General features: G+C 38.8%; 1 protein-coding gene and 1 pseudogene across 2 annotated transcripts; one reads left to right on the top strand and one right to left on the bottom strand.

The window, feature by feature from the left end:
* Window positions 1-20,251: 20,251 nt before the first annotated feature.
* On the bottom strand, window positions 20,252-22,439 carry LOC148296645 (uncharacterized). Of its 2 annotated transcripts, none has more exons than XR_015833759.1 (3): window positions 21,992-22,439; window positions 21,170-21,807; window positions 20,252-20,727 (listed from the first exon to the last, which is right to left on the bottom strand). XR_015833759.1 is itself a non-coding variant. In XM_088248808.1 (3 exons), exons 2-3 carry the CDS (start codon window positions 21,471-21,473, stop codon window positions 20,615-20,617), a joined length of 423 nt encoding a protein of 140 aa, XP_088104934.1. In that variant the 5' UTR covers window positions 21,474-21,807; window positions 21,992-22,439; the 3' UTR covers window positions 20,252-20,614. The 2 variants fall into 2 exon arrangements, 1 of the variants encoding a protein (XP_088104934.1); XM_088248808.1 differs by having other exon boundaries at window positions 21,164-21,807.
* A 171-nt stretch (window positions 22,440-22,610) lies between these two features.
* LOC148296644 (uncharacterized) lies at window positions 22,611-24,026 on the top strand (annotated as a pseudogene).
* The last annotated feature ends 2,303 nt before the right edge of the window (window positions 24,027-26,329 follow it).

The raw sequence follows: 26,329 nt of genomic DNA, 5'->3' as shown, positions 1-26,329 counted from the left end.
AGAAAGGAAAAACATTTCTTGTAACGGGAATAACACTATTTTGCTATCTCCACAATAATACTTGAAAAAATTATCCTAGGTGGTTTGAAACATTTATTAGTATACCTTGTGATTAGTGTGGCAAACAAGTTTAAGGGAAACGTTTCAAGATGGTGTAATAAAAAAAAAAATTGACACGTGAAAAAGAGATATTCCTTAAATCAACTAATTATCCTAATTAAATCATATTGAGCATTGATCCATCTTAGTAATTTGTAATGTTGGGCTGGGAGCTTGCTGTGTGGACAGCTATCTTCGTATGGAAACTCATGATGACTGAGTCACACAAAAAGACTGTTAAGTCTTTTCAATTTTTTGGTTCCACAAAAAGACTGTTAAGTCTACAAACGGTAATTTCCTTTTGCTTTATTAATTGCTCAATTACTTTATTTTACCATTTTTATGTTTTTTTCTTTGAAAGGAGCTCTTAGATATAGGTTCAATTTCACTTATGTCATCAGAATTGGACTATACCAAATTTTCTAAAAAGAAGAAGAAAAAAACTGTTTAGATTTTCAAAAGTTCTTACAAATAAGAATACAAATCACTTGCTAAAGAAAATTCCTAATACTTTGGATTCGAAACTCTTTATTATGGAGGTAATTAAATTAAGTACACTCTAATTGTTCCGTCATAACTTACAGAAACCAAATTAATTATGATGCATGAGCTAACAAGTAAGATGCAGGAATAACAATTACCGAAACCAAATTAATTATGATGGCATGGACGAAATGAATGATGATCACAATACTTAAATTAATATTCCACTACTTTAATTCTCAACAGCAACCAAATTGATTTTTGTCAATTGTATGCATTTTTTGTTTTGTTTCCCCATTGTTCGTTCTTTGAAGGGTTTTGCTTCTTATCACCTTGTTATTTTAATTTTAATTTTTTGTTTCTTAATGTTATGCGAAGTTTAGGTGTTTTCTACTTAAGAGTCTAGGTTTTTTCTCTCTCTCTCTCTAGTTTTATGTTTGCTGTAAAGGAAATCCAACCCCCTGTAAAGGGAATAAATTTTGAAATTACCTGGGGAGGTGAATACCCTGTTATTATTATTAAAGATTGAATACCGATTGGGACGTATGGAGGGATAAGGAAATCCAACCACCTAGTGGGCCACGATGAGCGTGGCTGACAAATTTTTCCACAATATTCATTGATTTATTACTTGTTTACTTGAACCACGGACAAATTTTTCTTCAATTATCTTTTTCCACATAGTGATATAAATAAGAGATTGAAGACTTGTGACTTAGACTTGATATATGGTGATTTGCGCCTATATTGACTTAGACTTGATATGGTGATTTGCCTTCCAATGCACGCTTCAACTGACTTGTATGTATTGGCTCGACTTCACTTGGTAAGGTGCCTTCCCGTGTCCACTCAACCATTGACTTTGCATCCCATCCCCCTAGGCACAAGTTACCAATATCTTGACTTGACTTAAGTGTTGGATATCTGATCATAGAGTTTCAGAGCAGCTTCCTTCATTTTGCATTCAGATTCTTTGATTTGATTTGTTTTGTTGCTCGTTAAATGATTAATATATGAATTACTCAGTCATGTTCTTATGGACTCCTGTGGTCCAAGGAAATTGTGGTCACCCACCCTTGGATATAAATTATAATATAAGAATTATTAAAAAAACAAGTTTTTTTTAAATAAAAAAAAAAAAATTAAAGGCCAAAGGCCAATGACTTTATTCCTCAATAGAATGTAAAGAACGCAAGTCATTCTGAACGCAAATTATTTTTTTGTTTCTTAATTATATACGAAGTGTAGGTTTTTTCTACATAGAATCGAGGGTGGGTCCAAAAAAAGAAAAAAAGAATTGAGAGGGTGGCGTCTTGTGACCTTTTTTTGGGGGTCTGAACGTCTTGTGACCTTTAGTGAGGAGAACTCTATGGTCCAAGTAAACAAGTAATAACTTATTCATATATCACTCAACTCTTTATGTGGAAAATGATAATTGAAGAAAAATTTGTCCATGGTCCAAGTAAACAAGTAATAACTTAATTGTTTAAGTTGAATGTGGGTTCGTCTTAAACACGCTACAAAGAAAAGTATAATACAAGAGTTTTTCAAAACACTTTGGTTATTGACCAAGTCTATTTTGAAATGCCCCTATAATTTAGATTGATATTACATGGGGTCTTATGATTACACACGAAAGTTTCTCGTATTATAGTGATGATCACGAAACACTTAAGTATATTTAGTGTTGGATATCTGATCATAGAGTTTCGGGGCAACTTCCTTCATTTTCCATTTGGATTCTTTGATTTGATTTGTTTTGTTGCTCGTTAAATGATTAGTATATGAATTACTCAGTCGTGTTCTTCTGGACTCCTGTGGTCCAAGGAAATTGTGGTCACCCACCATTGGATATAAATTATAATATAAGGATTGTTTAAAAAACAAGTTTAAAAATTAAACAATAATTAAAATGAAAAAAAAATTAAAACCAAAGAGCAAAACACGCTCCCAGTGAAGTTATTTTGATGGCAATTACAGATACTTGAATTAATCCACTACTTTAATTATCAACAGAAACCAAATTGATTTTTGTTATAATTTATACTTTAGTAACAAAGTAGTTTTTCTTACCAACAGGAGTTGGTCCAAGTGGAAGGGGCTTGGATCCTTTAAACAAGAGGTCCTGGGTTCGATCCCAGGCGCTTGCGAATAGAGCAGACTTTGTTGGGAGAGGTCCCCGCTTTGCGCCCGACAGTACCTCGAGGGTTAGTCCCCGCAATCGCGCGGGGGATACCTTGATTTTCACCAAAAAAAAAAAAGTAGTTTTTCTTGTTTTCCCATTGTCCCTCTGTAGCTTTTTTATTATTATTATTTTTTATTTCTTAATTATATACGAAGTGTAGGTTTTTTCTACATAGAATCGAGGGTGGGTCCAAAACAAAAAAAAAGAATTGAGAGGGTGGCGTCTTGTGATCTTTAGTGAGGAGAACTCCATGGTCCAAGTAAACAAGTAATAACTTATTCATATATCACTCAACTCTTTATGTGGAAAATGATAATTGAAGACAAATTTGTCCATGGTCCAAGTAAACAAGTAATAACTTAATTGTTTAAGTTGAATGTGTTCGTCTCAAACAAACTACAAAGAAATACGTGACCAAAATATAAAACACGAAAGAGGTTGCTTCATCTTGTAATTATTAGTTTGGAAAGACGAATATTCATTGACTTAGTACAACAACCCAGTGGTACCATGGACCAACAGAAACTAGAGGTTGTTGCAATGGCAGTCCTTATCCTCCCCCAGGCTCTAATCGGAGCTGGAGAAACTCTTCCCGAATTTGTTGATATAAATCTATTGATTCCGTAGTGAGGGCTCTGATACCAATTGATAGGATCATCTAGAAATGTAAAGAATTTAGAAAATACTCAAATTCAATCTTGTTTGTTAGCAGCACCCCTTTACAGGGATTTAAGTGACGGCAATTGAGAAAAGGAAGCACCTAGAAAGCTTCTAGAGACAAGTTAAGAATTATGCAGCCCATAACATAAACCCAAAGTTTACAATGTATAGACATACCGTTAGTTTCTGTTAATTGACTGGGTTCAATACTTTTTTGTCGCTAGATTTTACAAGAAATTTAAATTTGGTCAGTGAAAAAAAAATTTAGCCAAAAGCCATGCAAATGCTATCCTCTTGCACAAGCTGCCAATAGGCTAAAAATTTAGAGTATGTGTAGCATCCTTTAACTAATTCATGTTAATGTGGTTTTAACAATCCCCCTCTCAAAATATAAGACATAACAATAGGAAAGAGATTAAAAATAAATAAATCATATGATGGTAAAATAAGTTCATATCTCAACAATAGTTTCACAAAAACACAGATTCATCTCTTCAAAAAAGCTCCAATCATAATGCCAACAATTATCAGACTCCCAGATTCATAAATGGCAAATTCATCACTTCAAAAAATCTCCAATTGCAAGAGGATTGTAACTCAACTGGTTAAAAGCATTCCATGCATCCGAGGTCCTAGATTCGATTCACTCCTCCCCCAGTATCGCTTGCATTCCAAAAAAGCTCTAACGATAATCCCAACCATTACCCTACTCCCACATTCACAAAAATTGAAATCCATACACTACTACATTTTAGCCCTTGCGCGACGGAGGATAAATCGTCCCACATAGATATTTTGCGCGACAGGTAACATAAATCGTAGCGCAACATTGTACGACAAAATTAATCGTCGCGCAAATTACTGTTTGCGCGACGAAAACAAAGAGCGTCGCATAAAGTAGCTGGGAAAACGCGCGGAAAAATTTATTTGGCGGTGAACTTTGCGCGACAGTATTTCTCGTCGCGCTAAGCTATTTTGCGTGACAAGTAAAAACTTTCGTCGCGAAAAAAAAAGGCGCGAAGAACGGACTACTGTCGATAGCATTTCGCGCCAAAAAATTTGCGCGACAAACATTTCGTCGCACGTTGTTTGTGCGACGAATTATTGTGCGACGGATAGAACTACATCGTCGCGCAAAAAATCGATGTCGACAGTACCTTGCGCGACTGGGAAATAACCTTTGCGCGACGGTGACGTGGTTTGCGCGACATATGTTGAACTAATTATTCGTCGCGCAAAACGGAAGAATCTTGCCCGACGACAGAGGTATCCGTCGCGCAAACCCGTCGTCTATACTAAGCTTAGCACGTCCATGGCAGAGGCAAACTGCAGAAAAAATTGCAGTTTGCCTCTGCTGTTGCTGCATCTTTCTCAAGAGGTTTCGGCACACAAAATTCGTCATTTTCATTTCGTTTATGAGTTGAGCTACTTCTGCCTCTGATACGGTCATTAGGTATGCATTTTTTATCGTTAGTGTAAAAATTTTACTGTAAATTCATACTAACACCATTAATTTCTTTGTATATAGGAATATTATATGTGATTAGCGATTGGAGGAGAACGATTTAGAAGGTATTTTCGTTGTTTTATAATATAAAATGTATTACATTATATTTATATTGATTTATGAAATTATGTTTATAATATGATGTTAAATTATGAATGTACGTTAATGTACAAAGTTAATTGAAATTAACTTTGTACATTTTTTTTTTTTATAAAGCTTAGTTCCCGTTCGAGGTTAGTTGGACCGCGCATGGGTGGGTAAACCACGACTACGGTCCAATTAATTCTTGAATTGTCCCATATTTTGGACAGTTTGGAAATGCATAGTCATGTCCCGTAGTTTACAGCTACAGGATTAGGTTTCGATTGTGGAGATTTCGGTGTCGTCTCGGTACGTTCTTCGGGTGGTACGTAGGTATTTTATATCTACGGTACACCTCAAGAACTGTACCGAGATGCTGCCGAAATTTATCCACGTCGAAATCTAATCTCATGTAGCTGTAAATTACATGACATGGCTATGCATTTCCGAATGGGATAGGGCCCTTACCGGAGGCATAAGGAAAGATTTTGTACGAATACAACATGATTGTTGTATTGTGATTGTGGTTCCAGGAAAGATGAGCAGGAGGTGGATACAAAACCCGGATAGGTGCGCAGGCGAATACTTGGATGGAATTGAGGATTTTATTGACTTTGCACGGACACACAACCCAGGTGCAACTAGAATCCGGTGTCCTTGCAGGAGGTGTAACAACATGTTGTGGGAGACAATTGAACATGTTCGATTTCATTTAGTAAGAAATGGAATGATTGAGACATACAGCACTTGGAACCATCACGGGGAACAAGTAGACATCGCTTCGTCTTCAGGGGCCACAAGAATGGACAATGTTGAACCTATTGTGGATCCTAATGAACAAGTCAGGGATATTATACATGATGCTTTTCCATTTGCATCGACCAGCAGCACTCAGGAAGGAGAAGATGATGTGCCTACACCAATGGACAGTGCAGAGTTCGAACAGTATGAAAACCTGTTAAGAAATGCCAACCAGGAGTTATACCCGGGGTGCGAGCGCTTTTCCGTTCTGACGGCGATTGTGGAGCTAATGCACGGGAAAATAAAGTATCGTATGTCGAACTTGTGTTTCGATTACTTTTTTGGGGTTTTCAAGAAAATGCTTCCAACAGACAATTGTTTGCCGAAAGATCACAGACAGGCACAGAAGATGTTGAGTGGTCTTGGATTGGGTTATGAAAAGATCCACGCTTGCAAAAATAATTGCATGTTATTCTATAAAGAGTATGAAACGTTGGATACATGCCCTATATGCAATGAATCGAGGTTCAAACAGACATCTCAGAATAGAATGAGTAAGATTCCACAAAAAGTCATGCGTTATCTGCCCCTGAAACCAAGGTTGCAGCGATTGTATATGTCGACGCATACTGCCACAGACATGAGATGGCATAAGGAAAAACGGGTAGACGACGATGTGATGCGGCATCCTGCAGATGGGGAGGCATGGAAAGATTTCGATCGAACGTTCCCCGAGTTTGCTGCTGATCCCCGAAATGTGAGGTTGGGGCTTGCGACTGACGGTTTCAATCCGTACGGGGTTCTAAACCAACACCACAGCACTTGGCCGATTTCGTATTTCCATATAATTTGCCCCCTTGGAAATGCATGAGAAAAGAGTACTTGATGATGACTGTTTTGATAACTGAGGATCCTGGCAGGTCAATCGATGTGTACTTAAGGCCGTTGGTTGATGAGCTCAAAGATTTATGGACAAACGGGGTGCGCACGTACGATAAATCTACTAAGAAGATGTTCACTTTGCGGGCGGCAGTTATGTGGACTGTGAATGATTTTCCCGCATATGCAATGGTTTCGGGGTGGAGCACAAAGGGTTATATGGCATGCCCTGTATGCAAGGAAGATGTAACTTCCGGTTGGCACGCTGGAAAAGTGTGTTACCTTGGGCATCGAAGATGGTTGCCATGGGACCACGAGTGGCGGGAGAAGGATATAGAGTTCGACGGGAACAAAGAGCGTCGCGCAAAACCTAGAGAATGGTCCGGTGATCAGATCTTAGAACAGCTTAACCATTTGGATTTTGCTCCGTTTGGGAAAACAGTTAGTCGGACCAGACCTGCTACACATATGAACTGGACGCACAAGTCTATGTTTTTTGAGCTCCCATATTGGTCGAAACTAAAATTGAGGCACAATCTCGACGTTATGCATGTTGAGAAAAATGTGTTTGACACATTGATGGGAACGATTCTAGATATCAAGGGCAAGACAAAGGACACTCCGAAAGCGCGTCTTGATTTGGAAAGAATGGGCATACGAAAGGGTTTATGGCTGAAAAGGGGCAGTGATAAAGCTATACGGGATCTTGCATTTTTTTCCATGAAACCGAATGACAACAAAGAGTTTCTACAGTTCGTATCGTCTGTAAAGTTTCCTGACGGGTATGCTTCTAATATCGCACGTTGCGTGAGGGTTGACGGGGGTAAATTTACTGGACTCAAGAGTCACGACTGTCATGTGTTTATGCAACGCTTACTTCCTGTGGGGATTCGACACCTATTGCTGGAAGATGTAGTCAAGCCAATCATATTGTTGTCCAGATTTTTTTCCCAACTGACGGCAAAAACGTTGCGAAAGACAGACATTGATCAGTTGCGCCAAGACATTGTCCAAGTCTTATGCAAGTTTGAGATGATATTCCCTCCGGCTTTCTTCACGAGTATGATTCACGTGATGGTTCACTTGCCAGAAGAGGCATTGCTTGCTGGTCCAGTCAACTATCGCTGGATGTATCCAATAGAAAGGTATATAATCATCATCATTTGTGTATGCATCATTATCTCATGCTTACTACTTGCTAATTTCGGTTTATTTTGGCAGGCTACTCGGAGAGCTGAAAAAAAGCGTACGCAACAGAGCGAAGCCCGAAGGATCAATTGTAGAGGCTTGGGTTCAATATGAGGCGCTTACTTTCTGTGGAATGTATTTAAAGGATGTGGACACGGCTTTCAATCGACCTCAGCGCAATAATGACGGAGGTCTGAGAAATGAGCAACTTTCTGTTTTTGCCCAAAGCGCACGACCCTTTGGAGATCCTGTACGAGGAGAATCGTTTTCCAGAAATGACATGGAGGTAGCTCATTGGTTCGTATTGAACAATTGTGATGAGATATTGGCATACTTAGATGAACATGAAGAGATGATGAAGCGAGAACATCCATCACATTTGTATTCCAAGAAACACCGTGAATTGTTTCCACAATGGTTTTTGGAATATGTAAGTTATAAGTGTTTTCTAATTCATATATATATTGTGCTATTACATTTTTCCAAACTAACCTATTTCGGTTTTTTTTATAATATTAGGTGAATAAGTTGAAATCAGAGAATTCCCCCACTTACAGTGAAGAGTTATATAACTTGGCATTCGGCCCACTCCGAGCAGAATTGTTCTCAGGTTGCCATGTTAACGGCGTCAAGTTTTTAGGTCATGCACGAGATGACAAGTTGTGTACGCAAAACAGCGGTGTCCATGTTCCAGGTGGAGGGGAAAGTACAGACATTGATTTCTATGGCAAACTCACAACTGTCGTGCAATTGCTTTACAAAGACCGATACCAAGTGATCATGTTTAAGTGTCGATGGTTTGATACGAACCCAAATAGGCAGGGAAGTATTAAAATCGATCATGGGTTACTATCTGTGAACATGAGCAGAACTTGGTATGATGACGACCCTTACATTTTGGCAAACATGGCAAAACAAGTTGTGTATCTAAATGACCCTAAAGTGGGGAACGATTGGAAAGTGGTTCAGCATATGGATCAGAGGAACGTGTATGATATACCAGAACTAGACCCATCGGACAACGACGTCGACGTCGTTGACCAACGTTTAGACTCTTCCATGGAAAATGATGCACATACACTTTTCGATACAAATGTTGTTCAAGAACCATTTCAGATTGACGGAGTGTCTTCAAGAGAAATACCGATTCAGTCAATTACAATTGACCTCGGTGATCTTCCGCGATACGATCCAACCATGGGGGACGACAACGACGATGATGTACTTATGGAGGAGGCGGAGGAAGAGGAGGAGGAAGAGGATTGGGAGACGGATAGTCATGATAGTGATGATAACGAAGGTTATTATAGTTCATCTGATGAATAATGTAATTTATTTGTAATTTAACGAAATGTACATGTTCATCTGATGAATAATGTAATTTATTTGTAATTTAATGAAATGTACATGTTTTCTCTTTGTGTCAGTAACTTTTCCTAATTAACGTCATATATTTGCATAGAGTTTTGTAAAAAGACAAATGAATAAAGGTATAACAAAATACAAATATAGTATGAAAAAATATAAAGTTTTCTATGACAATTATATGCTTTATCATATAAATATATGATATCCAAAGCATATAAATATATGCTTTATCACGTCCCCTAAAACAAGTTGTGATCATCTTTTGCATATATCGTAAATATGAATATAGTATCAACAAATATTTACACTAAATATCAATTTAATTTTTTTAAAATAAAACAAAATTTTGCGCGACGAAAACATCTAATAGCGTCGCCCAAACCCATTTGCGCGACGATTATCTCCGTCTCGCAAGAATAATTGTCCAAAAAAATTTACAAGTGTCCGGGAATAGTTTCGAAGTGTCTTTTGCGCGACGGACAACACCAGCGTCGTTATAGTAACCCTTGCGCGACGATATGTTTCGTCTCGCAAGGTTAATTTTCCCAAAAAACACAAGTGTCAGGAAAAAATTTAAAACTGATCTTTGCGCGACGACATGACGAATAACTCGACACAAAAATGTTTGCGCGACGAAAAATAATTGTCGTGCAAACTATTTACAGGCGAAATATTTCACTTCGTCGCGTAAACCACTTTAATTTTTTTAAAAATATTTCTATACATGACACTTAGGAATTTTAACTCAGTATTCACTAGTATAAATAATTTGAAATGAAGATCAAACTCTGTCATTGGATACATATAGGGTGAAGGAGTGTATCCGTAAAAAATCTTCGAAATCGGGGTAAAATTGACCGTTAAATCGTGATTTTTCCTTTATAACCGTTGAAAACTTTTGTCCCGTTACGCAATCTACATACCTTTTTTTTTTCGATTTTCGGCGTATACGATCTCTAAGTAGAAACAAACAAGTGTGACGGTTGGATCGATGAAAAAAGTTTTCTATAATGCGTATATGATTCACACAGTATAGTCACTAACTATTAAAAGTTTATATATAAACTTGTTAAGTAGAACATAAGATTTTGTGATATCCACTAGTGTAAATAATTTGAAATGAAGATCAAATACTGTCATTGAATTCAAGTTGGGTGAAGGATTGTATCCGTAAAAAATTATCGAAATCAGAGTAAAATTGACCGTTAAATCGTGATTTTTCCATTATAACCGTAGAAAACTTTTGTCCCGTTACTTGATCTCTACACGTTTTTTTTTCCCCATTTTTGGTGTATACGATCTCTAAGTATAAGCAAATACGTTTGACGGTTGGATCGTTGAAACTAGTTTCGTAGAATGTGTATGCTATGAAAACAATTTGTTTCAAATTTTATAGAAGAAATTGCGTGACGGGTAACTGTCGTCGCGCAAAACATGTATATGCGACGAACACAACTTTATTCGTCGCGCAAGGGGATGATGTCGTTTAGGGTTTTATGTGATCAGGGTTCAGAGTTCAGGGTTCAGGGTTTAGGGTTTAGGGTTTAGGGTTTAGGGTTTAGGGTATGATGTTTACGCGACGGAAAATTTTGTCCCCGTCGCGTAAGGTGGTGAAATTTTTGGCGGTTCAATTGCCGCTACTGCAACGACGTTGCGCGACGATGGGAGTTTATTTCGTAGCGCAAAGTTAATATTTTCAGTTTTGCGCGAAAATTTTAATCGAAAACGCACCGTTTAGACACTTTACTGTTTTGCGCGACGAATACTTTATATTTCGTCGCGCAAAGGTCTGATAATAATTCGACAGTTTCAGACCTTCTGGTTCATTCTTGCCGCCGCTGTCTCTTCTCTCTCTCTCTCTCTCTCTCTCTCTCTCCTCCGGCCACCACCTCAACTTTCCACATTAACGACCGGGCGATCACCGCCAACGGACTCAGACCTTTCCGAGCCGCCGCCGCGACGATTGGGTTCGAGAAACCGGCGGGAATTTATCCGGTTTTGGGCGAATATCTCCGGCTTCGTTCTCCCTCCTCCGGCCTCCAAATCTGACGACTGAGGTATGCATTTCCCCCTATTTTTTATTGTCTAGCTGATGGTTGGATAGGATTTGTTAAATTTGTAGCGTACGTTGTCTAATTTTGTAACTAAGATTTTGGCCGGATTTCGGGATGAAATTCCGGCCACTTCCGGCCATTTTTTGGCCCAGGTCCGAGAAGAAAACTGCCTCTATTCGATGTCCTGAACCTAGGGTAGGAAGATTGGCCCTTAATTTTGAGATTTTTCCGGCGATCGTTATCGCTTTTTCACATACATGCGCTGCTGCCGCGTGTGGCAGCGCTATGGAACTGTAGCAAAATCACATTGTGTCCCAATGCGATCCACTAGTTGTCATGAGCGTGTAGGTGTGTTCGGTTTCCAATTTGGATACCGTTTCAGCCTCGAATGGATTTCGCCTATTGTGCGATTTAACGGTTTGATTTGTTCGGACCATTGGATGAAACTCAAACTCATGTATGATGTACCTTGTATGTCTAGGATCATATAGGATTCAACGGATTGTGGATTGGAGTCCCGGATACTCGGAAATCGCAAACCGTACGCCAACATATATGCGTTAATTAAATTTGTAATATTGTTAAAATATGCTTAGTTTATATTGGTAAATTTGATTTATTTGTATGTTTGTTAGCTTAGTTTATATAATGACCCTAAATTGGAATAATTTTTATGTTTTATAATTAATGAAGAATGTTTTATATTTTTGTTATATTTTATTTGTTTTATTTGTTATATTTGTTATATTTGTTATTAGACGTTGACTCTATTTTAAATGAAATGAAATAAATGTTATATTTGTTATTAGATTGGTGTATTACAGTAACTATTTTTTTTAAACTTTGGTGCTTGTTTTTATTGCAAGATGTCAAACCTAATCAGCAGAAGTCATAAGCCGGTGCAACCTTCACGTAGTTTGCCTCCCCCGACTATGATGTCACCGGCCTCTGGCCCACCACAGTTGCCCGACTTGCCAGTGGGTCCCAGTGCCCCCCATGCGCCGGCGTCATCAGAGTCATCAGTGGCGCAACCAATGAGCGCCAGGCGGCGTCATCGGCTTTCCAGCACCACCGACGCCACTTCGAGCGGACCAGGTAAAGATTTCCTTCAACTACATATGTTTCGTACCAATATTTTAGTCAAATTAAACTAACATTAATTTCATATTTCTTTGCAGCCAAGAAGAACACCCGGGGACCGTGTCGCCAGTTGGCTACATCGAAGGTCACCCGGGTGAACAACTCTCGTATCAACATCAGATACGACGATCGTCATCGGGCTGCCCCAACGGCAGACCAACATAGCTCATTGGCGCACGATGTTGGTGCAGTCGTTCGGACCTATTGTCCGATGAAATGGAAGTCTTGGAAGGCCATGCCTGATGCGGTGCATAACGAGATGCATGGACACCTGTCGGTATGTATCTTACATTTTAATTGTTTTTCCTTCCAATTTTATATATTTTAAATATTTAATGTATGTAATTATTTTATTGTAGATGAATTACAATTTAGAGAATGTCAACGATGAGTTGTTGGGGTACATCAACAGACTCTTCGCTGATAGGTACAAGCAGTGGAAGAGCGACTTGCACCACCACTTTCAGGCATTTGATGATCCGCAGGTTGCTCTTCAGGAGGGTTGCCCGAAGGAGCTTGAGGGGCGGGAGGATAGTTGGCAGTGGCTCTGTGGTCATTTTCAGGAGGCTGATTATGTGGTATTTTTTATATTAAGTTCAAAATTATTACACGTTTCTTACTAATGATTTATGTCATTTTTTAATATTTCATTTCAATTTCAAATAATACGTTTTAATTTTTGTATAACAGAAGATGGCTAAAGCAAATAAGGGCAATAGGGAGAAGAAGGCTCTTCTCCATCATTCAGGTTCCAGGCCCTTCTCCTATAGGATGGATGCGCGACGTCGGGTAATAATAAGTTGTTTTTATTTAATTTTTAATATGTCATTAATGTTAATTTTTTTTTTTTTTTTGTACTAACATTTTTATACTCTTGTTCAATTTAGGAGGGGTCCAAATTCCCAGAGATTGACGTCTTCGGCGACGTTTATGTTCGACCTGGGAATGAGTTGGCGGAGTCCCTTCATGTAAGTACTCTTTAATTTTAATGATTATTTTACGCGTTCAAGTTTCATAGTTATTATATAAATGTTTTTATTTATATTTTATGTTATGTTAAACAGACGACCATGATTGAGAAGAGCCAGTTGGTTCTTCAGGAGTCCGCCTCCCAGCTTCCTCCCGATACGCCGCTCGAGTCTGTGGCTCCTCCACAGGATGCAGGGTTTCAGATCTTGACGGACACCTTGGATCAGACTCTAGGGAGGCGGCCAGGGACATACTGTCGAGGGATGGGGAATGCCCGGCGGCGGGAACCTAGATCCCGTTCATCGTCGCAGTCAAATAGTGTTTTGACAGCAAAGGTGGCCCAGCTTGAAACCCAGATGGCACAGATGGCTCAGATTATACAGTCAATGGCCCAGTCCGGCGTTCCCGTACCATCTTTTGTTCCCCCGTCCACCTCTGCGCATGGCCACCAAACCTCTGCCCCTGTCCCCAATGTCCAGACCTCCGAGCCGCATTTGCCAGACGAGGAAGTAGATTTAGCTACATTGTTTAATTAGTTTTTTACTTTCTTAATTACATTTTAAATATTTCTCTTGTATATTATACATTTATATTATGTTTTAAAAAACTATTTTCTCTTCATTACATTTTTCAATTGCAATTTGATTTAATTATAAAAATAAAATAAATCAAAATTCTTTTTTTTTCACATAAATTAAAAAAAAAAATTAATTACTAATATTTGCGCGACGAAAAATTGACCCGTCGCGCAAATCACGTTTTAAAAAATAAAAAAACCATAAAAATATATCGTAAACGAATATAATCCTCGGTTTGCGCGACGGACGTATTTGTCCCCTAAAGAAAATGCGACAAATAAATCATTGTCGCGCAAGGGTTTGAGTCACGATCCTTATTCATCGCAAATATTGTTTGCGCGACGAATATATGTCGTCGCATTATGTTCATGCAACGTCTGTTAATTCGTCGCGCAAAAAATATTTGCGACGGATTGAAGTGTCGTCGCGCGTAGTTGCTGCAACGCCTGTACTCTCGTCGCGCAAAATATTGAGCGACGGATTGTTTGTCGTCCCTGAACTATTGGCGCAACGAAGGGTATTGCGCGACGATATTTTATAGTTTTGTCGCGCAAAGTCTAGCGTGACGGTATTTGCGCGACTGATTTTGCGCGACGATATATCTGTCGCGCTATTGTTTCCGCGACAGATTTGTTCTTTGCGCGACTATTTTTGATTCGTCGCGCAAACGCTAAAATGTAGTAGTGATAACTATATCAATACATGGATTTGAACCCAAAAAAAAGAGTTAAGAACAAAGTTGCAAGAGCATAGCATTAGCATGGCTTTTGGCTACATTTTTGTATGAGTGATCAAATTGAAATTGTATTTTAAAACCCAATGACCAAAAGTATTTAATCCAATCAATTCACAGAAACTTATGGGAAGTTTATAAATTGTAAACTTTGGGTAATACATTGAACGATGTAGATTGAACCCAAGTTTTTTTTTCTTTTTATCCACTGGAGTAAATTCTTGACAAATAAATTTTAAATTATTAGATAGCACCTACCCACTCAAATTTTGGCCCAATGTTTATTATTTCTCTTCCCACACAACTATTGACTTAGAATGATGATTTGCCTTCCAACATGCATAATGCAGGTATTGAGTAATAACTTGACTTGACTTGACTTGAGAGTGGTAATGTGCCCTCCATGCCCACTCAACTCAACCATTTAATTTTGCACAAGCTTTCTTGGAAATATAGACTTGACTTAACTAAAAGATATGCCATCCATAACTATATCAATACATGGATTTGAAAAAAGAAGAAAAAAAGAAGTTAAGAACAAAGTTGCAAGAGCATAGCATCAACATGGCTTTCGGTTAAATTTTTGTTCAATTTGCATTGACAATTATTTGCATTGTTCAACCCGTGACTGATGAAGATGGGGTAAGCAAGAGAGATGCATATCCATCCTTAGCTTGGAAAGGAAGAAAAGGAACTTTGATTCATTTGTATGCGCTTCCTTTTCAACGCTATTTTTTTTTTAAAAAAAAGACAAAGGTAACGGCCCACTAGTGTTTGATTTTTAGCATACCAAATTATGTCATAATTTCAAGAAAATAATCATGATGCCCATCCCAAAGTGTTTAATACTTCCAAGCTATGCCAATTCTCTTTTTGGTTTTTTGAGATAATTGGTGTGTCGGTAACTGTTGAATTTTCCAGGTCAACGGGCCGAGGGCCCACTCCAACAACACCGATATTGTCCCCACTTTACCACCTGCACAATCCTCAGGTGTGGGGTTTTATCACAAAAGGCCTCGGTGTTAGTTAGAGAGGGGTATTTCTATTTAAACTACTTTCTCTTTGGTCCTCTGGCCGATGTGGGACAATAATGAGTTCCAACACTCCCCCGCACATGAGACCCCATTTTTATGGGTCACGCGTGGAGATCCACATCGGCAACCACGTGGAGCCATGTAGGGACTCACCCATCACGTGGCACCTTTGGCCTACGTGGAGCCAAACGAGGACTCACCCATCGCGCGGGGCCAAACGTGGACCCACCCATCACGTGGCAGTACGGGCCTGCAACCTGGCTCTGATACCATGTTGAATTTTTCAGGTCAACGGGCCGAGGGCCCACTCCAACAACACTGATACTGTCCCCACTTTACCACCTGCACAATCCTCAAGTGTGAGGTTTTATCACAAAAGGCCTCGATGTTAGTTAGAGAGGGGTATTTCTATTTAAACTACTTTCTCTTTGGCCCTCTGGCCGATGTAGGACAACAATGAGTTCCAACAGTAACATCTTACGTGGTGTTATAAGTAGGGCTGGACACAGTACGGGATGACACAGGATGGAGGTCATCCCGATTTCAATCCCGAGTAGGGAAATCGAGACGAGATGACACAGGATGGGAGTTTTTGAGAGCACGTTCAAACCATACCGGACCCAAACGGGACTAGTATGATTCGGTATCAATGTTGATACCGTAAAAAATCCTGCAAAATTTCTAAAATCTTGCAATTTTTATAAATCAAACCTGATACAAAGTTTACAAATGTTGAGGCCCAAAAAATCCAAGGTTGGGGCCAAATGAATTCTCAGCTTAGTGCGACATCTTATTAAGAAGAGACCCAGTTCAGAACACGCAAAATTCGTCACGCAGGCTTGCACGAGCCACAACCCACATGCCATGCCAAATAAATATGCAATCCGCCACGCTAAGAATTGAAATGAGCCCATAAAATACACTGGCTCTACGAGCCCACGCTAATTATCCCGTCACGCATCATATCCCTTTTCAAAGACGATAAAATTCAAGCACGCCAATCGACATGCAATGCCAAGCGGAAAATTATTATTTTTACACCTAATCACGCTACAAGCTTAAGTGGGCCCAAGCCACGCAAATGCTCGAGGCTTGCTGAGTGGGTTGTGGTATGGATAGTTACGAGCATTCATGAGGCTCATTGATGAGCCGATAAATGGAAGTTTCGGGCTGCTTGGGAGCCCCAAACTCGAGCCCATTTCTTGAGCCCAAATAAGTGGGTAAGCATAAAGGAGAGAAAATGTTAGCCCACTGCTTTAGAAAATTGGACCATCATCTTAATACAAATGGCCCATTATCTCAATAAAAATAGCCCATCACTTTAGGAAGTTGGCCCATTCCCTTAGTAGGCTTATCTATTATCTTAGGAAGGCCCAAGCAACCAAGAAAAATATCTGCAAGTCTCCAGCACATGGTTGGAGACAAAAACAACGACAAAAGCCAAAGTTGCCCATATATGTGGACTGCTGGGAGAACTCTAGCACGTGAGCAAAGCAAACCTCAAGGTAGAACATTCAAAAAACCAGAGGATATTAGCACACGCAGGTTGCTAGGAGAAAAGGCACTCTTCAAACCAATGCCCTTACCTATTTCTTTCTCCCACCAGCTCTTGCCATGGGAGGGGGAAGGAAAGAAGGTGAGGTGGTAGCCAAAAATAGGAGTTCAACACTGAAGCAGTTGCGGGAAGGCCTTAGAGCTCCCAAAAATCTTGTTTTTGTGTGTTTGGACAAATGAAGATTTCACAAAATAGGATGAATCAAAGGGAGAAAAGAGAAATAAAAAGGGAGACTTGGCAAAATTGGAGAGAACCCATTAGAGTTTTTTGGGAAGAAGGAGTTTCCAACGGCTATAAAAGGGGGGTCTCATCTACCCATTATCTCAGCCCACATCTAGAGAGCAAGCATTATCTCTCATCCCTGAAGCCCTGCAATTTCATGCTCTATTCCTCCATCTCCTCCCATTTTCTCTTCTAGCAAGCTATTCCAGAGTCTGACATAGCTTTCGTCAGGCTGCCGGAAAGTTACTCAACACACCCATTGTCCTTCCTCTCTCTCTCTCTCTCTCCCCTCAACTAATCCTCTCAAACCCATTTTTCCCCTTACTTTAAACCCCTGCTTCTCATAGGAAATCACAGCCCTCTCTCTCTTTAATGCTAAACTCATGACTGCTTTGCTTCCATGCCACAAGCCTCTCATGCCAAGCTAAGTATTTATTTGTAAGCGACTGTTAGTTTCGTTGGCGAAGGTAATCAAGGTGCTTCCTAAGGCTCAGCTACCCTTTCGAAGCATTCTTGGGGTCTGATTTTGCCAAGCTAAGTATTTATTTGTAAGCGACTGTTAGTTCCGTTGGTGAAGGTAACCAAAGTGTTTCCTAAGGCTCAGCTACCCTTTCGAAGCATTCTTGGGGTCTGATTCTTGAACTCAGAACCATGGGCAATTTCACACATTTGGCTCTTTACAGCAGCCCAAGCTCGTCAATAGCTGCCGAAACGAAAAATCCCCTACAACAAACAATCAAGATTCAATAGTCTTGATTCAAGACCTGCCAAATTATATGATACATTGAATACATTCATAGAGAAAGGTTGGGCTTCGGGCAAGGGTTGAGCTCCAAATTTTGAATTGATGGAGGATTTGGGAATTAGGGTTCGAGTTGATGGAGGAGAAGAGAGCGTATGACACACTGGGAGAGAGAGAGAGAGAGAGAGAGAGAGAGAGAGAGAGAGAGAGGAGAAGAAAAGAGAGTTCCCAGACAGATAGATAGAGAGGATGAGAAGAAGAAGATCGATCGATTCGATTGAGCCTTGGAATCGAGAAATGAGAAAGAGAGAGGAGAAGAAAGAAAAGAAAGAAAGAATTAAAAGGAGGAAGAAGATCGCAACGAATGGGGAGAAGGAAACTGAAAATGGGAATTAAAACTTCAAAACACTGTTCGGTCCAGTATGGCACCAAACAAGATCAGAAATGTGGAACCGATGTCGTGTCAATAGTTAAGGGATGACACGGCATCATCCCGTTTACACTTCAACACCAAACGGGACGACACGAGATTGGCATGGTTTGGCATGGTTTCGGTATTCCGATTTTGATGCCCAGCCCTAGTTATAAGCATGAATTTGTAGCAAGAGTGGAGGGAAATGCAAAGGGAAAATTGCTTTGCTGTGCTGCCTCACCGGCGGAAGGGTGATCTTTTTGGAGAGCAATAGGCACTCTGTTGGTGCATGTGGCTGGCTAGTTTACAATGATTTTCCTTCAAGTGACAAATCAAGACGTGGTTTTCCATTTCGTTCTGTGGATCATCCCGGGGTATAAGTGGTTTCTTCCTTTCCTCAACCTATCAAGCTCTCCATGGAGCACACACACTTGTGCTTTGCTTTCAGATGAGACAGCCTTCTGTATATTGAAGTAATCGGCTACAATTTCTTATTGAAACTCATTCAATTTATATATGTGAATTACAAAAAAAAAAAAACCTATAATGAAACCCAAGACCTCCTCTCAAACAAGAGAAATAAATAAATAAAGACGATATATAAATGGATTTAAGGTATCTCTTTGAAGCATGATTAAAAGCCCATAACAAGTCAAGAAGCTCAGTGTGTGTAAAAGAAAGAATATAAATAATAGGCTTATTATCACAAAACGTCCCTGACGTTTGCGAAATTATCACATTGCATCCCTAACGTTTTTTTGTATAATTAATGGTCCCTAACGTTAATACAGGTACTCTTAAATAGTCCTTCTGTCAAAAAAACCGTTAAATCTAGGGGTATAATCGTCAAATCGATCCAAAATTATAATATATTTTTTTTCCTTCCCTTCTCTCTCTCTATGTTTCTCTTTTTTTTTTCTCCTCTCTTTCCTCCTCTTTTCTTCTTCTTTTCCTTCGCTGTTTCTTCTTTCTCTCCCCTTTTTTTTTTCTTCTTTCCTTCTTTGTTCCTCATTTTTCTTCTTTCCTTCTCTCTTTTTTCTTCCTCTTTCCTTCTCTCGGGGTGGTGATTTGGGTGGCTAGAGTGCTGGGTTGGTGGGCTGTGGAATGGGGCAGGGAGAGAGTTGCAAAGAAAGTACATAGAGGGGCAGGGGTATAAGATCCCACGGTGGTGGTTATGGAGGTCGAGGTGGTGGTTTGGGTGGCTAGAGTGGATGGGTTGGTGGGCTGTGGGAGGGGGCAGGGAGAGAGTTACAGACAGAGTAGAGAGAGGGGCAGGGATATAAGATCCCACGGTGGTGGCTTTGGTGGTCGGGGTGGTGGTTTGGGTGGCTAGAGAGAGAGAGAGAGAGAGAAGGGAAGGAAAAAAGAAAGAAAGAAAAAGAGTGAGCGGGGCCAGGTGGAGAGAAAGAAGAAAGAAGAAAGAAAGAAAGAGAGAAGGGAAGGAAAAAAAATTATAGTTTTGGATTGATTTGACGATTATACCATTGGATTTAACGGTTTTTTTGACAGAGGGACTATTTAAGAGTAACTGTATTAACGTTAGGGACCATTAATGATACAAAAAAACGTTAGGGATGCAATGTGATAATTTCGCAAACGTCAGGGATGTTTTGTGATAATAAGCCTAAATAATATTGTATATGAAAAGAATAAAAAGCAAGATCACTCCTAATACTGGATCTATGACTCTGAGAGAGAGAGAGAGAGAGAGAGAGAGATGCTGATAAGTGACTCTCTATTCAAAAGTTTAAACCCCTGGGAAATAATTGGCTCAGTATTATTTATCAAGAAAGTTAGATTCATGATTGACTAATAAGCAGTAGTATCCACTCTGTCTTCTCATCATCAGGAAGATATTTGAGTAGAAAGAACTCTTCTGGATTAGTATTCAATAATATGTGTACGGCCTTCAAAACTTCCAATCTACTGAGGTTCGGTATCTTTGAGACCACTGCAAGTACATCCTCCCCTCTGAGTTGCGGATTCATTTGACTTGCTGAAAACTCCTTTCGTGAGTCTGCCGCCACACCAATTGCTTGTGGCAATGGATCTTTTTTCCCTTCCTTATTTGGATGCAAGCCGAAATTTTCTTACCAGCTGCACACCAAAAGCAATTCAAGGGAAAATTCTTTTACAGTATTAAGGTGAATCAGTTCCTGCAGTCAACTCAGAGGTCCTTTAGATAAAAAATATAGTTAAGCCTAGAACTAGGAAAATTCTATTGAAGCTTATGGTGCTCGCTACATCGTCTTTATTTAAGCTTATGGCAAACTTCAGATCACCATCTTGTAGTACAAGTGTTTATGACAAGGGAGTGATAAGTGGAAGTGGAAAATCATAAGACAGAGGAACAGAAACCAATGAGAGGATATAAAAGAAGAACAACTGAATAAACAAATGGAAACAAAAACCTAACATTTCATTGATAATCAATGGATTAGAAATGAAAGTTGAAGACAGGGTTTAACAAAGCTGAAAAGGACCAAAAACACATATAATTTATAAACTAAAGCAAGCTCAACATTAGACTGACCTGTACCTGGCTCTTTCAACGGGATGCCCAAATGCATGCAACCGGTGAGCTTAACGACCTCATTGGCAAGTCGGGCCATGCGCTTTCTCAGCTCTATAGAAAACTTCTCAAAGCTCTTTATCTGGGCCAGAGGAGGCTGATTAAGCTGTGGAGGACTTGGCTCCAAAGCAGGTGCAGGAGGAGGGGTAAATGCAACAACAGATTCTTCACTTGTTTCATCTGTCTCATCATTATGAAACATCATCTTGTTGATAGGTGGCATAGGTTGTTTAAGCTGATCCGTAGGATCAATTTGCACTTTAGACGCCATGGCAAACCTAGAGATCAACGATCCAAAAGGCCGGGAATGAGTTTTGTAGTAGTCGTCTGGGGTTGCAGCCAGACAGATGCCTCGGAAAATGTAGGGGGGCAGATCAATGACATTATTATTCCCAATGGCATAAAGGAGGCTTGCTCTATCAAAATCAATTAAGCTACTGTCAAGGAGATGTTCTTCAGGGTCGATATCAGCACTCACTATTGTGTTAAGTATTCTGTAAAACGTAGTTAGATTGCGATGGCTAATTAAAATCTCAGATTTTTTGCAATAGCAGAAAGCTGGCTGTGATCTTCATTCGCATTCATTAACTTTGCGAGGGCAAAAACTGCAAGTAGAAACAGAGGCTTAGCTATGATATGCTCATTGCTTAACTACTATCTATTGGCAAAGAATGATTAATCCAGTACCCAAGTAACATTATTAACACAGTCATGAGTTCTCAAAGTTAAGGCACTAATCATATAACAAATTAACAATAATATGATCTAAAATAGGGTATTATCCGTTACCAAGACAAGCAAAACCAGCTGCTGAGGAAGCCAATCCAGCAGCAGTAGGAAAATTGTTGTATGAAGCAATTGTACATTCAACTTTTCCCAATCCTTCTTGGTAATCTTGATTCCCGTTTCCTTATCATGAACATCGGTTGCTCGACTACGAATTTCCCTTCAACAGCTCTGGAATCTGACTCCAGAAAGAGAAATTTCCTACACTAACCAGAAAAAACACAAAGAGCCACGAATCAGTGAAATCCCAAAAAGATCATGGTATTTGGAAAAGCAAATATTAAACCTATGAGAATTCTGTGGCAAAATTAACAGTGCCAATTTTCAACTTTTAATTCCAATCCATAACCCAATTCCTATAAATTTATAATTTTTCAAACCCAAAACCCACAAATTTATGATCAGATTGGACGATTCAGTTTACTGTTGACCCGAAATTGTGCGCACCCCTAATAAGAGAGATAATGTAGGCCATACAGTCCATAAAATGAAAAATACAAATAATTTTATATAAACTTTAGCATCAAAAAGTAAGTTTTTGGCCTAAACTATTTTATTTCAAAGATTAAGTCTTATAAAACCTCCAAAGAACTCTATTTTTCTAATGTGGGACTAATATCAACTCAAACATGTTTACAATGCCTTGCAAAACCAACAGTTTTTGCCACAAGCACTTGACGAGTTAAGCTGAGATTTTCATCACCAAATCCAATGGCACCTCCTCCCGACCCTTTCTCTGGTACCAGCACCCTCACCTTGGTACACTCCTTTTCTTTCCCTCTGATCTCTTTTGTCGAGGAATGTGATCGTAAAGTTTCTTTATTTAACTTTTAAATGTTTAATAGGTTGCTCTTGCGTCGGCCTTCACTTTATGTCTGGGTTTATGGAAGCGTGAAGCTCAGGGTTCTCAAGGTGCTTCATGATCTCCTTCGATTTGACTTCGTTCATATTGAATACTATATTTGCTAAAAATTACTTATTGTATATGAGTATATTTCGAACTGATTGACGATCTTGTTTCCATGTCTGCTTCTTCATGTTCTTCTTAGCAATTCAATGCTATTGCTTTGGGAATTGGGATTTAAAAATGCTTCAGCTTTTGTACAAAGATTTGCATACAGAGGATTTTATTCCTACATTTTCTTGTTGAAAGTAATCTTTGTTCCCTTTGCCATTTCAACTTGTCTATTGTTTCTGTGGTTCTGGTCTTATATATATATTGCATGCTATAATCATTGGCAGATTTAATTTTATATGCTTCAGTTTGGTTGTTGTTGTTGATTTTAGGCCTTTTCATGTGAGGAGATTTCTAGGCATCACTTCCCTTGATTTTATGGCCTTTTTAATTGCTCTTGCAAAGTAAAATGAGCTGGTGGTTGAGAACTGACAATTGGTGATATGCCTCTTTTGCATAATATCAGCCTGTTTCATAGTATTTAGGTCTCAATCCTAAGTCCTACTACGAGGCCTGAACGGGTTCTTTGAAACTGCTTTCAGAATTCCAAATGCGCTTTTGATTTCAAGTCCAAAATTTCTGGATTCCGATATGCCAATTCAATTCCGAAGTTTCAGAGTTCTCTGAAATTCAGGATTTTTAGTTTTGCAGATGTGTTTTGGAATTTTCAGATACTTTTAAAAGTAGATACGTTGAACTTTTCCTCTCCTTCATTTTCTTTGCCTTGAGAAAAAATTAAGAATGAGAGAGCACCTTCACTTGCTTTTGCCTTGAACTTTTCTTGCATTGTATAGATGTTTATTTACGTTCTTCATTTGGTTATTAGATGAAGGCCAAGTCACATAAGAAAGCTGAAGCCAAGGCTAAACATTAATGACGGGCAGAAGTGGTTGCAGCAGGGCAAGGTCATTATAAATTCTTGCCAGAAGAACGTTTATTTTATGTTTTAGTTACTACTATTACATTGGCCAACTCCTTCCTACCCTTTAGAAGCTTCAACCATAGGCTGAGTGAGTGCCAGCCTTTTCGGATTGTTCTTTTGTAGTTGCATAATTAGTATCCTTGAAGAAGCTATGTGTAAGACTGGTCTTTTCTCCTGTTTCACTCTTTTATTTTTAGTTCAATCGTTGGCATTTTTTTTTTGTGTAGTCTTGATTCGTGCAAGCAACATTTTTATGTTTTATTACTTTTTTGTACAATCATTTCTTCTCATTTTAGTCTTCTTAGCCCTCGTTCTGCTCCAAAATTACGGAAAATTTGGACTTTATGACTTTGGTGGTAGAGCATTTACCTTCGGAAAATTTTTGTTTACACTACATTATGCAACTTTACGACAGCAAAAAGGACACGTTATAAGCAATCGAGATTTTATGTTTGATTTTGTTAGCCAATATTATTATTATTCTTATTCTTATTTTGAAAAGTAATCATTGGCCAATATTGTGTTAAATAAAAATAAAAATGAAGGAAAAACTTAATCAAGACCCCAAGGCCCGCGAGTCACATAGGAAGAAATTTCTAGGGCCAATATCATATTTTGTTTGTCGCACTGGGTCCAAGATTAATGAGGGGATCTTAAAAGATTCTAGGGCCAATATCATTTTTGTAACCCACGAAAATGGCCAGGTTGGGCTCTATGCATGTTTTGTCATGGCCCATGGGAGTTTTCAATTTTTCAATACGAATACAATCCGACATGGTCTCTAACAAGGGCAACGTCTACGGTGCGCACCGGTGCGCCATTTTTTTTTAAAACTGTTACAAGTAGCAGGTAAATCTCATTTATATTTTATTTCTTGAAGGCGTTGACTGAGTCTTCCTCCGATATACAGATTGCTCAGCTCTCCTCTGTCTGTCGATAGTGACGACGTCTTGATGGAAACTGCGTGCTCCATCTTTTATCTCATCTCAGCCCAGGTATGATGTCTTACTGGTGTATATTCAAATCTTAGACCCCATCTCATCACAAATTTAACATCCACTGAAACCCCCACACTCTAGCAACGATCATTCCTTGATTGAGTTTATAGCTCTTTTTATGTTCTTATTTCTTTTCTGTTTGTCAATTTCTTTGCGGAGGTAGCTGGAAATATGAAGAAAAAAAAAGTTTGGTCTGTTAGTGTCTATTTTTGGGGAATGGTTAGAGATTGTTTTGGTTGGTTTTGGAATCTCTGAATTTTTTTTTTTTGGGTAACAAAGGGGGCTAAAAGCCCAGCACAGCAACAACTAAGCAGCAACAAGACGATGCCTGGACATACCCATGGCATCATCATACAAAATATCCTTCAGGAAGTCAGGAACCGTCTCATAGAGATGAGTCCCATGACCAAGAATCTCTGAATTTTGGATTGTGAGACTTTTGAGATTTTTTTTTTTCTGCATATGCTTATTTATGTACATATCTATCACATGTAATTTGGTTGTGTTTAATTAATCTTCAAAGAGGTTTTACCTGCAATTGGAAATGGTTTCTGCTAGTGCTTGGGACTACAATATTACTTTGTAATTTTTTTGGTCCTATACATGCATGTTTCTTTTCTAATCAAGTTTAGGCTTATGTTTTTAATCACTGTTACTTCTGTTGTTGATGGTGGTATAGTGCAATTAGTCTTGTGGGATTCAGCTTATGGATAAGCCAAGGAAGAGAAATGGTTGGTAATTATTATTGGTTTGGTTGTTGCTCTACTACGTTACCTCCCTCTATTCTGAGATAAGCCAAGGAAGATGATTTTGTTTGTTCTAAGTTTCTATGTGCTAATTTACTGGTTCCTTCAGTTATTTTCGAAGCTGTGATGAGTTTGGTTAGATGGATATTACCGCGAATCTATACATCTATGTTTTTTTTTTTTTGAGATTCACTATTATACCCAATATAGGAGCCCAAATTCTAAGAAAACCCTATATGAAATTAGAAACACACCCAAAGTCCATTTACAACATAACAAAAAAGCTTTTAACTTCTTTTAAATTACAAAACTGCCATTAATTTCTTAAAACAAACCAAACTCCAAAACCTCATAAAAAAAGCCCAAAACACTCAATAGGGCTTCAAAGTAATTTAAATTAAATTCAATATGGCCAACTGTCATTTTTGTTTGTTTTTGTTTTTGGTTTGTTTATAGAAATTAAATGATGTAGGGTTTATTTATAATTTTAGTGCTAAGAATGCGTATATGACTAAATATCTTCTTTTTTTTTCCTTCTATTTGCATATGTTTCTTTTATGTTTGTATTCGATTTTTTTGATATCAATACTTTTATGGTTTCTGCTAGTGCTTGGTACTACAATACTCTTAACTCATTTTAGATATCACGCACAGGGAATTGAGCAATTTTATTTTATCATTACCTGACCATTATTATTTATTTTCAATGTTTTTGTGATT

This window comes from Prunus avium, chromosome 2 (genome assembly GCF_965620075.1).
Source record: "Prunus avium chromosome 2, drPruAviu1.hap1.1, whole genome shotgun sequence".
NCBI lineage: Eukaryota > Viridiplantae > Streptophyta > Magnoliopsida > Rosales > Rosaceae > Prunus > Prunus avium.
Note: the sequence above shows the minus strand (reverse complement) of the source record. Positions and strands in the feature narration are given on the sequence as shown.